Raw genomic sequence first — 19,107 nt, forward strand, 5'->3', positions numbered from 1 at the left:
CACGAACAGGGTCGTTAGTCTCTTTCTCTCTCTCGCGGGCGATTCCTTTTTCGATCCCGTTGCATCCACGTTAACTCCGAGAGCGCTTTGATAAACGGTACACGTGTGTCTCTCGCTATCGCAAAAGTTATCGGACGGAAAAAAATAATTTGCACAGATTCGAAAAGATATACATCTCTCTCTCCTTCTCTCGATTGTGTTCGCAGAAAGTTGAGGCACGAAACGCCTTCACGATCGCTCACGTGCGCTACTCCGTTTACGATTCCGCAAAAAGAAGGAATCCGAGGGGTCCGCCGGAACGGCGAAGGCCCGCGGGCGAAAGGCGTACTTTCGCGACGGTAATTCCAGCTTCGCGATCGCCGAAGGACGAAGACTCGACGGAGGGAGAGAAAGAGAAGGAGCTCGCCGGGCTAAACGTTAGCCCTTTTTAAATAACAAATTATCGTTGTGCTGCAGATACAGAGAGCGTACAAAGTCATTACTGTCACGGGACGTATTGGCGCAGCGCGATTGCGGAGCGTTGCGTGATTCGAGAATCCGCGCCGCCGTCGATTCTCTCCCCGCGTGCGTACTTTGTCAAAGCCGCGCGCTCGCGCGCGCCCGCGTCGATAATCCTCCGAAGGCCTCTTCGAGCGCGTATCCTGTGATCTTCACTCATATCCTGTTGCTCTGCCTTCGTTTTCCAGAGAAAACGCATCCTGTCCGATTACACCGTGGCTTCGCGCGCGTATTTTTCTGCATGTAACACACACACACACACACACACACACGCCGCTCTTGTAGACTTGCAGCTTCGACTCTATTATCGGATGTGGCGATAATCCGTGCTATCGCAACGTACTGTCGACACGCAAACTCTCAAACGCCGTGGCATTTTTTTGCTCCGCGCATCGACCGACTCATCGGCGGAATTATCAATGATAACGTCGTAATGATACCGAGAGAGAGAGAGAGAAGATGGGAAAAAATGCCAGCCAAGTCGGTCGGTTGATCGATTGATCGGTCGTTCAATCGATCGTCCGGTCGTTCGCTCGGAGCGTCGCTGGTGGCTCGCGGAGAAAATTCCCGAACGGATCCTCCTGTCAGGTCCTCCCGGAGCTCGAGAGAGTGCATCTCGCTCTCTTTTATTACGTATTTCAATCAAGTGTAGGTCAATTGACGATAATCACGAGCGACGTACCAAGGCCGCGCTCTCGGATTGGAGGGTGAAAATGTGAGCAGAGCGCGGCGCGGAGCCGAACGAAGCCGGATAGGCGGCCGGGCCGGGCGAGTGGAGAAGAAAATAACGGAGGGCAGAGGGTAGTATAATGAGAGGGTAGCGGAGTGCCGATAAATCCAACAGGTCTCAGCATTTGTAAATTGCAACCTGTCAATACTGATCCGCGGCAAAATAAATGAGCCTGCCCCCACGCATGCACGAGGGTGTACCATCCGCGGGTCGGGAATTACCGCGGATGTATCGACGATCGCGAAAACGACCGCCACGATCCGTTAAATCAACATAAAGACGGTATTTCGAAGGCGATGTTGAACATGCCTGAACGATGGAAAACCGACATTCGCAACTTTGTGCGGTAAATCGTTCGAGGTACTTACAAGAGCGTGAGAATAAGGTACCATTAAAAAAGTTTGTTTTCGCACACACTTTCTCAAGACTCAAATTATTCATAATCGCAATGTCACAGATTTCTGTATTTCGTTTTCATTTACGTGGCAAAACACGTGGGGCGAGCGTTAAATTGCGCGTGAAGGACGTTCGTGCGCAAGGTGTTAAGAGAGAAACGAAACAGCCGGCTTTGCGTTAGCCGACGCATCGTTCAATATTTGCCGGGTTATTTTACGAGCCGCGCGGATTACGTTCGCGCTTTACGCCGCCGCTTTATCCCGGCATTACCGCGAAATTATCCCGCTAAAGTGGAACGTATTAGTCATCGTCGCTGACGCGCGCGAACGTTATCACATCGGTAATCGCGCGCGCGCGTTATCACATCGGTTGCATATGAGTATCGCGTATTATCGTGTGTTTTCGCGTGTTTCAACGAGAACGCACGTGTCTGTCAGAACGTTCACGCGTCCGTAAATTTTGCGACTGTCGGACAACGACGTACGTGTATCGCTTTCGCGTCGAAAGGTTGCGTAAACGAATGTAAACGAAAAACGCGGCACGACAAGGGGAGAATTAAATTAAAACGACCAAGAAACACAGACATCGATAATACCAGTATCGTATTGCAACGAGGAAAAAATGCGACTGCACTTCTCTTGTGTACACCTTTGCACACTTTAATTCCATTAAATACGCGCCCCATAATGGCGGTCTCGTTCTTCAAGCCAATCCGTGTGGCTACATTCAGGGACGGACCGACCGACCTGTCAGAATCGACTCTCGCATTACCTTTCCGCGACAATAGAATAATTTGTTTGCGCGATGATTTATCGAAATTAACGTTGCTGCCGCGCGGGATCGAAAATCAGTTAAATCAGCAACACCGACTGCGAAGAGATTAGCGATAACCATTTATTACACATAGCCTTACCTCATATGCGGCTTTAAACGTGCTGTTCTTGCATAATAATTACTACCTGCATTGTTGCGTCATTTACTACGGATCGTTATCGCGCTCGGTATTAATAGCCAGAGATCAAGTGTTAATTTTGCAAGTGCACGCCGATCGCGCTATTTATAACCGTGAATTTACACAGCACCAACGCCTATACGTAACCGCAACAACGTACTCACACGGCAATGAAATACGCAGTTTCGTGTCCTCGTCTCGACCGAGAGAGAGAGAGCCGTTCTCCAAATCTGATTAAAACCAATTCCGTGATTTCCGTTCCGTGCAATCGGCGCACCGAAACATGCTCGATATATTTAATAAGTAAGCACGAGCACGCTCGAGTTATAGGTCAGTCGTGAAATTAGCAGCGATCCATTGCAATGTGCATTTCGGTGCGCATCAATGAGACCTGCACTTTAATGTAATCTGATCGGCGATCCCGGCCGGTAATAATCAGTGCTCGAACGTAGTGCTGAAGGGTATGTATCGGCGCAACGATACACAAGCGAAACCCCGGAGGCAAAAAGAAAACGACGAGGTTCCACGAAGTCGTACATATGTACGCGTAGGCCAGTGGTCGAAACTCGAAGTAATTCGCGAATTGAAGGCAAGCAGGTAGGTATGCGAATCCGCCCCTGGATCGCGGCAGGTCCAACAATACGTGCTCACGCACACGGTTCCGCAGCGGCGAGTATGTATCGGCGGCGGCGGCGGCGGCGGCGGCGTCGTGTGGACGAGGCTTTAACGACTGGCTTAAAAAAATTGGGCAGTTTTCGTTTACCGAGTCTTAGCCGGTTCGTGAGGTCGTTAATTTTCGGGTGGCCTCCGGTGGGATACGTCTCTTCGCCCGCTGAAGAAAGAGAAGAAGAAGAGAGAGAGAAAGAGAGAGGGAGTCTTTGAACTCCGGGGATTACCTTTGGGTTGCCTTGGATTGCCCGGACGCGATGCGATGCGATGCGATGCGGTACAGCGGTTTGCTGCGGGTCGACTAGGCTCACGAAAGCCCACCGTACTTATAGTACTTAACCACGGTGCGCTTTTACAGGCGGCGTAGTTGTGTTTAACTACGAAATGTTCGCAATACCCCGGAGATAATCGCCATAGGCGCGAGACTCTCGCTCTATTGAGAAATTCAACTTAGAAATGGTCAGTGTTATTGGCGAATCGGAGCGGAATTGTTCGAGTGGTAAATACGACGATATATAGTTTGAGCTGATGGTAAATTATTGGTAAATTTACTGATGGTAAATTTCGGAACATCTAGTATTGTTCCATTTTGCAATAAAATAAACTTTTTTATACAAACACTGATTTATCTTAAACTTATTAACAAAATAAAATTAAAAACCAAAATTGTGTTTATTGTAATACAACCGTACAACCAGCACTTCTCTGTAATTAGAAATAACTATCACGAAAAAAATTCGAGTAACGCGCTGATTTCCTTGAAAGTTTAAAAAATTTCTTACGCCATATTATTCCAAGGCGTATAAAAAGCAGTTCCACGGGAAACGGCATGAACGTTAATTTAAGTCAAAGTGACCCGAAAATATCACTAGATTATCATTAGCCAGTCACTGACTTGTCCTCGTCCGAGCTTCATTAAGAATGATTATGATGTTTCTGTGAAAATCTTATGTAACGCGCATTTCTTCCGTGACTTTGTGATTCATCCCGAGCCTTGTTCTACACTTTTTATTTTTATTTTGCGCGTCCAGCTGATTCAGCGAAGCCGTTAATTTTCAAAGTGGTTTTTAATTTCGGATAACCACGGATTACACGAAACGAGAATGATGCTTACTAACCACAGTCATCAATTCTTGTCGCTATAACTTTACGACACACACATCGACCGTTAAAGTCATCAATATTATCCCGTAAATTTTAACAGGCAATCCATGCGGTAGAATAAGATATTTTTTTTTTTACTGCCTATATATATATATATATCATCAAAAATCTCTCTATTCATAGTTAAGCATATTTTGACACGCGCAACAACGAATCTCCAAAATTATTTTTTTCATTATTATCGACAGCAATAAAAAACAAAAAATCATTACACGCCGTCGTTATTTTTAACAAGATCGTTGTACTCGCGTTTCGCAGTTGATATGTCGTTTACGACGCTTCCTTCTTTCGCAATTAAATCAGACTATCCTCGTGGATTACGACTTTGGCCACGTCCGCGACAATTTATAATTCGCGTATTTGCGGAGAAACGAGCGAACTGCGCAGAAAAATATCATCGCGGTCCCGGTTTTACACCTGAACCGGAGAAGAGCTAAACCCGATCGTGGGTTCGTTAATTTTTGGTGACGATCGCACGCGGGATTCGTCTCTCGTCCATGAACCAGTCCGCGTGCCGTTTTCTGGATTGCCTTGGGTCGTCCCGCGCGGTTCGCCGGCTAGGCTGCGTCTCGGAGGGAGCCCGTGGAGTTATCGTAATCGTTAACGAGACTGCTGTCAGCGTCGTAAGACACCCGAGGGTCCTTCACCATTAACCTTCCGCTAACAAAGGCATTGCCATGTTCTTCGCTCCCGGTGCACCAAACCCGCTCTCGCTCTCCCTTCCTTATTTATATGCATAACTCAAAAGAGGTGTAATGAAAATTTCACGGTCAACTCGATTACAGGCGATCGCCGTCGTATTCCCTCTTCTCTCGTATTCTCGCCTTTCTTCCTCTCTCCCGCACATTCTGCTCTCTCTTTCTTGCCCTCCTCTCGCCTCACCCTCTCCATCCCATGGCGCATCAGCAACTTGTCCGATGCGTTCGTCTCTCTTCGAGAGACCGTAGCGTTATAGACCTCCGCTGCCGGAACGCGACGATCTTCCTATCGTTCTCTCTCTCTTCCCGCTGTTCGTTCGCGAAGAAAGAGAAAAAGATATGACGACGACGTTGCGCACACGGAAAACGACTTCTGCCGGATCACGCGCGATACCTTCGCGCGTCCGAAGGGCGATAAATTTTCTACGCCGATTATTGATACGCGCCAATGATCCTTGTAACGCGCCGCGCACAGATAATAAACTTCATCATAACGAAGGCTGACGAGTGTCTTCTCTCTGTCGAGGAGATCGAGGGAAAAAAAATGATAATGAGAGGGAGTGTTCGATCTTTTCTCTGAATTATCGCTTCCACGATTATTCTAATGCTGAAATGTATGTTTACGCAGTTACTTAGGAACGCGCTCGGTTACACGTGCGCGTTCTCATTTGACGGAAACGAAAATAAAATGAAAAAAATAACGATATGCTCGCGAGAGATGTCCAACACTCGAATAAAACGATGCGCAAGAAACGTCAGTCGGTGCTGCCACGCGATATCCGCTTTAAAAGGATTTGCATAATTTACTTCCTTACTTTTTTTTCTTGACGAATGTCTCGTCTGAAGATTTAATTATTAACTCGCGCGCATCAAGCGCGATTTATCTTTACGAGCAATAAAACGATCAATAGTGTTGGAACCGGGGAGAGATATATACCGAGCGAAGAATACAGACGTTACTTACGTAACTATAACTCGCGAGGAGATGAGAGAGAGTCGCATTGAAGTACGGCGCTCTAGCACAATAGTAATGGATACAAGAGTGGATGGTAATTGAGTTAACGGGCTATGTAATGGGAGATTCAGCGTGTCAAACTGTTTTGTAATCGTTTTACGAGCCGCTCTTAAAGGCGCATTTCGCGCACCGTTCGCTCCGCAGAAATGAAATGTAAGCACGTTGACGAATTCTGCATAGCGTCACAGAAATGTATACTCGTTACGAGCGGAGTCTTTTGACATATCGCGTAAACATCCTCGAACGCACTTAATCCGCTCGTGCATCTTCCCCCCCGACTAGTTTTTGCAACTAGCAAAAAATAAACAACAAAATACAGCACAAATATAGAACGTATAAATATGTATATTTATAAGTATATGCAAAACTATTCAAGTTTACAATTTTTCGTACACGTCGTTTGCTCTCCTCGTTTAATCTCAATGTCTCGAGCCACTTCCTTAAAGCAGGTAAAATCTGACTCGACTGCGACGGACTAGAGACGACGTGACGTGCAATTCCCGTAAAATGCATCTGAAAAAGATAGCGAAGAGAAAACGTATTGCGGGCTTGTAAGATGAAACCTAGCAGGTGATCATCGGTCGGCATCGCGGCGGCGGATCGTGATTCCGTGCCCACCTGAAAACAATAAACGGCCTGGAGGCTGCTCCTAGGACGAGAAGGAAGAAACTTAGACTCTGGCTCTCTCGAGTGAAAGTGCACAATAACCATCTATGGTTCCTGCTTGTCTGCGGGGGTTTCACTTTATGCAAGAATAACTGCATCGTGATCTTTTCCACGGGGGGTTTTGTGCAACTTTAAGTTGCAATAATTAGCGGCTGCGGCTACTAAGTAATTATACGAACGAACGGAGACTCGAGAGAGAATCCATTTGCCACCCGCAAGAAATGGGGAATTGTGAGAAGAATCTAATGCTCGAGAAATCTCATCGATGCTACTCAAAGTTATATAAATTGTTTTCCCCGTCATGATTCACGAACGCTATTTTAGATTTTAGACAATTAACCCGACACGATACTGATGAATTACACGTTCTGACAGTTGCCTTTCTTTTTGCGAACCCTTATTAAAAAAACAAATTATGGTTTTATACAAGAAAACTCATACCAATCTTAGAGAACATTAGAGGTATGTTATTATGTTTTTTATTTCTAAAACAGTTTCGGCAGAAGCTTCTAATTTACACTTCTCGAGAAATAAAAGTTCTCTGGAAAAGAGTCTTATATTCTTTTTGAGAGAGCGCAAGTTCCTAAAACCTTAGCAAATTTAATAAAAATTGACAATATATCTTTTAATTAATAAAAATTGTTCGAATAAGCGCCGTGAAAACTCATCTACTTCAAAAACGACGGACGAAATATATACTTGTGGGAAAATCTCGAAGAGATGCATGTCGCTCAGTTGTGTCTCGCACGATTTGTATAGTTCTATTATGTCTTCTTATTCAATCAAAATAACGCAACGTTAAATCTTAATTCCGCCTTGTCCCAGGGCAAGTCCCAGCGACGGAGAAAAGTCATCCATCAATCAATAATTTTTACAATTAGCGCATTCCACGAAGATGGTCCGTGAGTGCTGCCCACAATCATTATTATGTAACAACAGAATTATACACTTAGACATCCAGTGAATGGCTGGCGCGCATCCGTCTTTATCAAGCTAAGAGAGTAGGCCGGCGGATCGGAATCCGGTAGTTTCGTTCACCCATCGCGCGCATAACAATCCGGAACGTCTTTGATTGATTTCCTTGCCCGGAGCTAATGAGCATCGCCCTCTCCGTCCAAACCTAAATCAACGCGGTCAAGAAAACAGAGGTACCGAAACGAGCTCACAATGCACGAATGCGATTGCGTAACTTCTGAACGTGTGTGATGATAGAATCTCTTCGATCCGACGCTCTTTGTCATCGCCGTACACCTCGATATCGCGGAAGCGAGACACACGAGCATTCGTGCGGCTATATACAGGGTGCTCCGATATATATTACACACATGTTATCAATCATAGAAAATTCTTCATAAAAAAAAGTTGTATCAAAATATTTAATGTTAATAAATTGCACAAATATTCCATCAATTTTACGCTTTAGTTTTCGTCATTTTTATATTTCGTTGTTACGTGAGAGAATACTTTTTTTTACGAAATGGTGATTTATAAACTTAATGTGACAGGAGTAATATATTAACATAACGAAGAGATATACATCTATATGAATACGACAGCAATAATTACGTCAGAAAAACCATCGTTCGTGACCACCAACGCGTAACGCGCGTACAACTCAACCCACGCGTTACAAATTGTCTCATTAGATAAGAGAAGACCCTTGACGCATTTCGGATGAATCCTGCATTCGGAAACACCCCGTACGTAACGACACACGGTTCGGTAGTTGATTAGATTTAAAAGAATGCTCCGTCACCTGCACTGTTGAAAGGAGACTAGGGCCCAGAAGCGACGGTGGGGAAGAAACTTCACGGTGACGAGAAAGAGGGGATGGATGAAGGCGGGACGGAAAGGATAAAGAGGAAAGAAGAGGTGGCGGAGTGGTGTGCCCGATCGTGAGCAACGAGGGGTCCGGGCATGAGGCCTCAGCGATCACTGACCGCTTTCGCCGATCCCTGCCGCCAACTAGCCACCTTTCAGCGACGCAGCCATTGGGGCATCCTCCTGCTTAAGGTCCATTCACATCGCATCACTAATCAAACCTGACAAAAAAGAAGCGTTCACGGTGCTTACGGTTGCCCGTAAAATCGTGGAAATTGCCTTTATCGGCACGGGACCAGCTGCCGCAAGATTAAAAGTGGGATTTATGTAATTGTCGATAATGAAATGTCCGGATCGTTAGGATTAAAGATAATGACGTTTAATCTTCATATATATAAGGGCTATCGAGAGACAACGCGTTAAAATTCGACTCGCAAATTTAAATGCCCTTGTTGATAATTTTAGAAATAACGCTCGTAAATTTTGCGAAATTTCTCGCGAGTGGCCTCGGGGATCGATGTGATTCCACACTGAAACGGATTAAATCAAGTGTAATACGCGCAAGACGATGAGATCCTTGAATACGTCTGTATCATATTCGTTTGCGCGATATACCGTAATTGGGCGGCGGGAAAGTAATATCGGCCAAAAATTGCATCCCAACGAAAGCCCCGGCGAAAATAATTTCGAGAATGAAGCAACTCTTTCCCGGAAGAAGTCGAGATATTTGTGTAATGAGAAAGAATGGCGCGAACTCTCGCGAGATAATCGAGGTAGTTAGCAGGTTGCAGTTTCGTTTTACAACACGTGATACATGGTTAATCCGCGAAACATCAGATACCCGGAGAATAATATTACAGGCGCTTATATAGATGGCTAAAATGCAGTCCACTGTTGCCAATTACCAGAGCGAGAGGGAACTTGGCGGAAGAGTGAAATATAATACCGATTTAAGCCTCGCGGCCTTGGTAACGATCTTGTAATAACGATCAATGAACGCGGGTGATAAAATGCACGCTTAATTGCGAAATCGGTAGTCCACTCGCATTATCGGCAATAACAATGACGGGGACGAATTTTATCCTTCTCTTCTCAAGTGAGCCATTATAACGTAGAACAAAGAGACTGAAGTAGCCATTACTATCGTATGAATATTGTGTAATTAAAAAAAAAAACATATTATCATATATATCCGACAAGAACATCAATGTTTATAATTTCTGTTATAAATTCTTATCAAATGATGCGCAAAGTTGAGTTTGTGTCTAAAGAGTCACAAAAGTATGTTCTTTTGATTTTTTATTATAATTTTGTTTTATTTTCTTCTCTCATCTAATCCACATGTACTTCGTTTCAACGTTCTGTTTACGGTCATCTGAGTTTCGATGTGAACGGGAGTTATTGGATCGCAGATTTGAGCAATGACAATGTATTTAAGAGACCCTCTTAGCAATAGGAAACCCTACTTTGGACAGGTAAAAGTAACAAATCATTTTTTAACGACGAAGGGACCACACTACCGCTAAGCGCTGTTTTCTGAAGGGCGGAGTTTCCTACAGAAGGCCACTTGACATGCTACTTCATACACAATTCCTGACACAATGCACCTAAGTCGTTTTACGATCAACGGGATAAAACATATATAAATTCGATGAATACGGTTGAAAAACTGGATTGTAAGAAATTAACTCATGTTTTTTTCTTTACAGATTTAATTTAAACTTTTGTTTAAAACGCCGAAAAAGAAAAACGTAATTTTCTTCCCTAAATAAAAACTTGCGAATAAATTCGAAGTAAAATATAATTGGATGTATTAAGTGGTAAGTACTAAGCAAAAATTAATTAGTGTAAAATGTAAATCGGCGGAACAAGCGTTTTTATCGAAGGCAGATGACCGCAAAAAAAAGAGAGAGAGAGAGAGAAAGACACACACGGTGGGACGCGACGGAAATTTACAAAAAGTATTTGCGAAACGCGGGACGACCGGAATACGAACGTAAACGGGATTCGCACAAAGGCATCGGGCAAACATCCTTTTTCGAGGTCCCATTCTACGTGACAGAATCGTAGAAACGATGTGAGAACAGATGACGGCAGCGTGGCGAGGTTTCGCGAACGGATCGAACAGCAATACGACGAAAGAATAGAGAGGAAGAGAAGAGAAAAGGGAAGATCGACAGGAGCGGGCGGGCGGAGAGAGGAGTCATGAAGAAAGAGAGAGAAAGAGTGATGGAGGGAACACGAGATGCGGAGAGCGTGCGGTGTGCAAAGAAGAAGAGAAGAGCGATGAACGGAGAAGGATGCGCGATGGAAAAAACAGGAAAGAGAGACAAGGAAATGAGAACGCAGCGGAGACGGAGGAGGCCTTCGCAGATGCGAAGGAGCCACTGTAAGGACCCGAAGAGTGTACCTGTCTTGTTTTTATAGGCTTGCCAGAACGTTGGGACCTGGGTACGTGAACGACGACGACGAGGACGACGACGGCGGCAGCGGCGGCGGCGGCGACGACGACGACGACGACGACGACAACGACGAAGACGACGACGACGAAGAGAAGAAAGAGGAGAAGACGGAGAACGCCGGTGGGAGAAGGAAGAACGGCCAAGGAGAAGCGGTGAGAGGCGAGGTACGGAAGGTGGCAGCCGGTGCGGTGGGCGGCGGAGCGAAGGGTAACGGAGCCCGCCGGGGCCTTACAACTCCGCGAACCAGTCCTGGAGGAACCGCGGGCCCTACCGGAGCCGTATACGCGCGCGTCATACTCGTCGTCGCGCAGACTTTTCGGCGTCCGCGAGATTTTTCTCACCGTTTAAAAGAGACGATAATCTCGAGGTCGCTGAACTCGCTCCCTCTCGTTCCTTCTCTTTCTCATCCGTCGTATTGTCCCGTTTTGCTCGTTCAGAAACGTATGCGGTAAAACTGGCAATAATGAAACCGCCGGGATCGTAAGATGCGCAGTGAGATGCGAGAGATCGTTCGCGCGACAAAGAGAGGCGAGAGAGAGTGATATGGATGATGTGAGGTAAAGGATTACAGTGACCGGTGGTGGTTTAAATGGATCGACGCCGGTTTCACGAGACGCAGCAGCGTTGCAGTTGGAATTAACGTGAAGAGGAAGGGGTCGCGGGGAGGCCCGCCACATTGATGGGACATTGATCACGCGCGGCGTAAAGATGCGGGGTAGTCCTGCGTTCTTCGCCATACTGTTGGGCACGATATTCGGTGTCCTGGGCGCGTCTCTGAGCAAAGCGCTCAGGTACAAAGCGCCGGACGAATGCAAGTGGGTACCGACCGGCGACGCTGAGGACGACGTGTCGCTGGTGTGTCGCCTGCGAACCATCAACAGCGAGCTGGAGAACACGAACTTCAGCGTGATACAGCCGCAGCACACGGTGCGCCTGCGGCTGGAATGCAGCGACGCGCTCTTCTACCAAAGTTCCCTGAGCGCCGGCAGCTTCAGGCCGTTGGTGGAGCTGCGCGAGCTTGTAATCGAATACTGCAAGATCGGCAACCTGTCGGATGACGCGTTCAAAGGTCTGCGCGAGCTGCGCAATCTCACCGTGAGAACGCACAATACCGACTGGTCCGCCATGGCGCTTGACGTTTCCCCGGGCGCCTTCACCGACGAGCTTCGAAAGTTGGAGAAGCTCGATCTCGGTGAGAACAATATGTGGAGCATACCTGAAGGCGTGCTATGTCCGTTAGTTAACTTAGAGATCTTGAATTTGACGAGAAACCGGCTCAGAGACATCACGGGTTTTCGTTTCACCACCGGAGCGAAATGCCTGACAAATCTCAGGGAACTCGATCTCAGCAACAACAGCATTGAATCACTGCCGAGCGCGGCGTTCTCCGGTTTGACGAGGTTGCACAGCCTGGACCTGCGGAGCAACGCCATCGCCTTTATGGCGGACCGCGCGTTCGAAGACCTCTCCTCGCTGGCCATCTTGAAACTCGCCGACAACCGTCTCGCCAGCTTGCCGCCGGAGCTGTTCAGCGATGCGAGAGATATTCAAGAGATTCATCTGAGAAATAATACGCTGAGTGTCTTGCCGCCCGGATTGTTCAGTGAGTTAACGCAGTTGCTAGTGCTAGACCTGTCGCACAACGAATTAACGGCGGAATGGGTGAACGCGGCTACATTCAGTAGTTTAGTGCGTTTAGTGGTGTTGGATCTTTCGAGTAATCACATCGCGCGCCTCGATCCGACTGTCTTTCGCGATCTGTACAGCTTGCAAATTTTACGACTGCAAGAAAATCTACTGGAGAGTTTACCGGAGAACACGTTCTCGGCGCTTTACAACTTGCACACGTTGCTGCTCAGCGACAACCAGTTGACCAGCATCGACGCGAACACGCTGAGCGGCCTCTACGTGCTCAGTCTCCTCTCGCTGGACAACAACCGGTTGCATACGATACACTCGGGCTCCCTAAGAAACGCCTCGTCCCTGCAGGACCTTCATCTTAACGGTAATCGGCTGACATCGGTACCGGATGCATTGAAAGCCACTCCCCTCCTGCGCACCCTCGACCTCGGCGAGAATCTCATCTCCGAGATACCAAGCGGCACCTTCGATCACGTAGCGCAGCTGTACGGACTTCGATTAACCGAAAATCATATCGGCAATCTGACGAAGGGCATCTTCGATCGCATCAAAGAACTCAAGATTCTCAATCTCTCGCGAAATCGCATACAGTACATTGAACCCGGCACGTTCGACGAGAATCTCAATCTACAGGCGATACGTCTAGACGGCAATCAGCTGACCGACATCACCGGCCTCTTTACGAAATTGCCGAACCTCGTCTGGTTGAACGTCAGCGACAACAAGCTAAAGTGGTTCGACTACGCGATGATACCGACCGGGCTTCAGTGGCTGGACATACACTCCAACGAGATCCGGGAGTTAGGGAATTACTTCGAGATCGAGACGCAACTACAATTGAGTACTTTCGACGCGAGCGAGAACAAGCTCACCGAGATCACCGGCAACGCAATTCCCATGAGCATCGAGCTGCTGTTTCTCAACAACAATCTGATCTCCAAAGTGCAGAGTTATTCGTTCTTCAAGAAACCCAATTTGACTCGCGTGGACTTGAAGGGTAATCAGATTCGAAATCTTGAACCTTACGCGTTGCGCATAAGCGCCGTACCGCCGGATAGAATGTTGCCCGAGTTTTACATCGGCGACAATCAATATCTTTGCGATTGCACCATGGAATGGCTACAGCGCGTTAATCGGCAAAATCAGTCGCGCGTGCAGCCGCGCGTGATGGACCTCGACAGCATCTATTGCAAACTGCTATACGACCGCGAGCACGCTTTTGTGCCGCTGGTCGAAGCGTCACACTCGCAGTTTCTCTGCAAGTACGAGACTCATTGCTTCGCGCTGTGTCATTGCTGCGATTTTGACTCGTGCGACTGCGAGATGATGTGTCCGCAGAACTGCACGTGCTACCACGACCAGTCGTGGTCGGCGAACGTTGTGGATTGCTCGAATGGCGGCCATATTAATCAGTTACCCGAGCAAATACCAATGGATACCACGCGTCTCTATCTAGACGGCAACGACCTGCGGATCGTGGCGAGTCACACGTTCATCGGCCGCAAGAAGCTTACGGCGCTGTTTCTCAACGCGTCCAACGTCGAGATCGTGCAGAACAGGTCGTTCAACGGAATGCGCGACCTCAAGGTTCTGCACCTGCAGGATAACAGAATACGCGAACTGCGCGGTCAAGAATTCGAGGGATTGGACGCGTTGGTCGAGTTGCATCTGGAGCGTAATCGCATCGCTACGGTCGGCAACGACACGTTCGTGCCGCTGCGTTCTCTCAAAATTCTCCGAATGCAAAACAACCGTTTGATCACCTTGGCGATTTGGACGTTGCCCGGTTCCATTGAGGTCAGCTTTGCCGGAAACCCATGGACTTGTGACTGTGACTACCTTCAAAGTTACCGCGAGTGGGCGCGCGACTCTAGTGTCCGCGTCGCGGACGCATCCGCGTTACGCTGCGTGTACAATATCACGGAATTCGAAACGTTCGGTGATGAAGTGTTCGCGGACGACGAGTTTGGTTTCTCAGTGATGGCGGACGCGAGCGAGCATACCGGTAACGAGAGCGTTTGCACTGGCGCGATTCCCGTCGACAACGATATCCACCGTAACTACACCAAGACTATCATCGAGAAGCAGGTTCTGCAAGATTATTTGCCTCTACTGGTGGCGACCTTGGCCAGCTCTGTCATCGTCATCCTCCTCTGTCTGCTCGCTTTTGTGTTTCGTCATGAATTGCGCGTGTGGTTTCACTCGCGTTTTGGCGTGCGAATATTCTATCGGAATCACGAGGTCGATCGGGACGATCGAGACAAGCTCTTCGACGCCTTCGTGAGTTACAGCTCGAAGGACGAGGCGTTCGTCGCGGAGGAACTGGCGCCTGTGCTCGAAATGGGAAACCCGTCGTACAAGCTGTGTCTTCATTATCGGGATTTTCCGGTCGGTAGTTTTCTGGCCGACACCATCGTGCAGGCGGTAGAGTCGTCGCGCAGAACGATAATGGTGCTGTCGGAGAATTTTATCAAGTCCGAGTGGTGCCGCTTCGATTTCAAATCAGCGCACCATCAGGTGCTGCGGGACAGACGACGCCGGCTCATCCTCGTGCTAGTCGGCGACGTGCATCAGCGCGATCTCGACCCGGATATACGACTATATCTAAAGACGAACACTTATTTGCAGTGGGGCGACAAGCTCTTCTGGGAGAAATTACGGTTCGCGTTGCCGGACGTGCCGAACAATCAACGGACGACGCAGCAGAGGACGAGGCAGCCGCCGCCGGTCCGACGGCAGCACAACAACAGAACGTCCAACAGTTCACGCACCGTGTCCGTCCATATATGATCCGCTCGAGTGCGACTCGCGTGTGAAGTGCCGTTTGTGTCAAGTGTAAACGACAGTGCTCTCAACCACGACAGTACGAAGACATGTGTGAGACGAGCTCGCGTCGAGAATTTGCGCGCTCGCAGCTTCAGCGAGTGTTCAGACGGTGCAATACAATTACGAAGTGTGTAAATAACGGAGAATTTATATGTATAAATAAAGCGTGCCCCCCGGGCACACACGATAAAAAGGAGCCACGTGTATATAGACGGTGTGTGATGAGAGTGAAAAGATATTTAAGATGGTCTTGTGCGGAACGTGAATTGGTCCCGGTGTGAAAAATCCGTAGAATTTTGTAAATTGAAGAAGCTCACACGGTACGAGCGTCTGGCGATGAGGGCGGACAGCCAAAACTCGTTGTAAATAAAACGTCGTCCGTTCGATCGCGAATTACGATCGACCCGACACCGTTATTCGGCTCATGGTACGTGCGATGATCGCGTATGAGTGTGTGTGTGTGTGTGTGTGTGTGATGATGGTGTGTAAATGTGTGCGATCGTGGAACGAAGGAGATGCGTCTGCTCCCATTGCCGCTACTGGTAACAGCGTGTACTTAAATTTTTTTACTCTTTGTGTACTGTGTGAAATATTCTCTATATCGAATAGTGCAAACAGTTTCGCCAATTCTGGATTTCTCGGTCAAAAAGTGTCGCGTGACAATTTTGACTCAGTTGGCAGCCATCTCGCGCGTGCGTGGTTCCACGATCAAGCTCTCTCTCCCAGTAAAATATTGCTTAATATCGAGCCGAGTGTTCTCTCGCGACACTACGTGCACCTGCTCGAACATCAACTCGACTGTTTAGATAGCCTGGCTTCGAGCCACTGCGCGCCAACAGTGATACTTCCTAATTATAATTATTATATGTATATTTAATTGTATTTACATTTCTCTCTATCACTCCCTATCTGGTTGATGACGAATTTCATCCAGGAAAATACGAGCTTACGAGCGTTTCAGCAGGCAGAGACTGACGCTCCACGGTGATAACGAAACATTTTCGGCGTGAACATTGTAAAGTATTACTTTATTCTCTTATTTATTTCGTTTCGATCGATAAAGAGACTTTATGCGACTTGTGGAAGCGCTGCGTTTTGTAACAATACAAAAAAAAACGAAGGCAATTGTTGTGTAACTAAATTTGTTTACTGTTTTGATTAATAAATTACTTTAAGAAATGTTATGTGTTTGAGTTCGACAGTCTCATTATCGAGCAAACATGAATTAAATGTTAACTTTATAATCTCGCATTTATAAATTTTTATTTTGATTTGCAAATTTGTTATATGACGTAAAACTATAATATACATATATGTATTTTTCTATACAAATAACAGATGCGCAAAACTTGCGCCTTCTTGCTCATTGTACATACAGCTGACGCAATGTAATAATTTTAGCACGGTGAAAACGTCCCTCAGCGCACTCGATAGAAGATAAAACAAAACTTTACGTAACGTATCTTATCCGAAATGCGACAGTCGAATTCAAAGCGTGCGTGAATTATGCAAGAAAACTGAAGCGCTGCTACAGATATTCGAAATGTACAAACGTCTGAAATTGTCGTCTTTTTTAAGCTTTTCTCGCAAGCGATTATCGTGTTTCGCAATCTATTCGACAACAAGAAAGAAAACCGATATTACTTTAGAATAAAAACTATGACTCTTCTCTCTGAATAATAAAACATTCTATTTTTATGTTTTTAATCCTCTTGTTTCATTCCGATTTTTGCCTCCTTCACACATGTATCGCACAAATTACCTTTCAGTTATACACATCTTTTGAAAATTTTTCATGAAATTGTCAGAAATAATTTTGAAGAAAACACGTAGTTTATCAAATATCCTTTCGCATAACCCGTTGCACGTTTAAATTTCGAATTGCATTTTTCACAGGCGAAAAGATATTGTTTTTCTTCAAGCGTACTTACCGAGAGAAATATCAAAGGCGCATTAAAGCGAACTTACAAACGGTATGCAATGCACTTCCTCATTTTCAGTTAATGCAATAAAATGACAAAGCGGTGTATACGCGATATTCACGGCATAACAATTAAATCTACCATTTCGATGCAGGCTTTGTGCACCATTTTCTGAGGTAGCTCGCGAACAAAACAATACTTTATGTTAATCGAGTCACGTCTGTATACATTGTCATCACGTCTTGTTACTGTTGCGTCAGCAGAATAAGTAATATCTACCTGAAGATAATAGAAAAGAGACAATTCGGTAGAGAGAAGACAGTTAAGAGAAAATTCCAGTTCTACGCTCTTTCACACCAAACCGAGTTAAATTCTCCGGTCGTATTATTACTTCATCACTAATGCAAAATGAAAAAAAATATAATTGAAAAAACATTAACACGGTGCGAAAAATTCCAGCTGAACACACGCACGCGCGTGTGTGTGTGAGAGAGAAAAATAAATGTTTATATTTGAGTCAAGTTCATACACGAGTATTTCAAAAGATACAGAACAAGGGAAACGTGCAAGGGAAAGCAATAATTGCTAGTTTCTACTACGATATCATAAAAAAAATGGGCTGGGAAAATGTAAAAATCGGACTTGTCAGTTCTGATCTTTGATCTTATCGCGGCGGAGCGGCATGCGAAACCAGCGGGTAAGAGCGCGCGAGCTAAATGAGCGACGCTAGAAAATTGTAGCTACGTGAAAACGTTCGCAAACGCGAGCCGCATTATTGCACGGCTCACGATTGCGTGTAATCGTCGTGTAATCAATGCTAGTAGTATAACAGCTGCGTGTGAGCAATTTGATCGGTGCGCGAAATAATGTGGTAGCGCCATCGGCAGCTACAATTGCAAATATCAAGAAATAACGTAAATATCGCGGTAACGGCGAATGTGGCACCATAACTTTTACATGCAGAGAAAGAAGCGCGAGTCCCACCCCGCGCCGTAACTGCATTTTGTGGTTTGAATCTAATGACACGCGGAATTCGCAATCGCATTGTTGTACTCAGCGGCGCTCGTCATTCCAGCAATGATCGCGTGCTTGTATCTAACATTCTGAGCTCTCCGCATCTCAGCGTAGATTATAGATCGATCAGAACGTCTACTTCGAGAGAACGCAACGCAATATCGGTTATCATCACGTGCGTGGCATTTAAGCCGGCTCGACAAATTATTTCCGTCGACTAATCAAACAATCGACATCGTGATTACGTTATCCGATATCTATTTTGCCGCGTCCGTGTCGAAACTCATCGTCATCATCCATTTGTAATCGCATTAGCTTCAATCTTTATTAGATTTTCTATACACAGTGTTATGTGCACTTTATTACGTGCATTTTTCTATGAAGCAGATTTTTTGAAAATATATTATTTCCTCGTAAAGTAATATGAAAAAATCACTTGTAGCAAAAACATTCTAATCGCGACTGTTCGGGAAATGGCGATCGGCCAGTGATAGCGTAGCGAGCTTCGGCGAGAGGCCGTAACGAGTCCGACGCTCCTCTATCTGCCGATCCTGTTCTGCCACTTTTGTAATTAACAAGTCCTTAACAACATATCACGAGTAAAACACTCTTTGCATCGCTTATGTTCTTCGC

General features: G+C 46.3%; 2 protein-coding genes across 2 annotated transcripts in view; one reads left to right on the top strand and one right to left on the bottom strand.

Annotated features, from left to right (window-relative positions):
* LOC109854993 (lysine-specific histone demethylase 1A) overlaps positions 1-19,107 on the bottom strand; it is a 92,481-nt gene that overhangs the window by 27,691 nt on the left and 45,683 nt on the right. The gene's annotated exons all lie outside the window — the stretch shown is intronic.
* On the top strand, positions 11,332-17,245 carry LOC109854992 (toll-like receptor Tollo). The gene has a single exon (XM_020428705.1). The coding sequence runs from the start codon at positions 11,780-11,782 to the stop codon at positions 15,500-15,502; it is 3,723 nt and encodes a 1,240-aa protein (XP_020284294.1). The 5' UTR covers positions 11,332-11,779; the 3' UTR covers positions 15,503-17,245.

Source organism: Pseudomyrmex gracilis, unplaced genomic scaffold (genome assembly GCF_002006095.1).
Source record: "Pseudomyrmex gracilis isolate BER0280 unplaced genomic scaffold, ASM200609v1 scaffold_77, whole genome shotgun sequence".
Taxonomy (NCBI): domain Eukaryota; kingdom Metazoa; phylum Arthropoda; class Insecta; order Hymenoptera; family Formicidae; genus Pseudomyrmex; species Pseudomyrmex gracilis.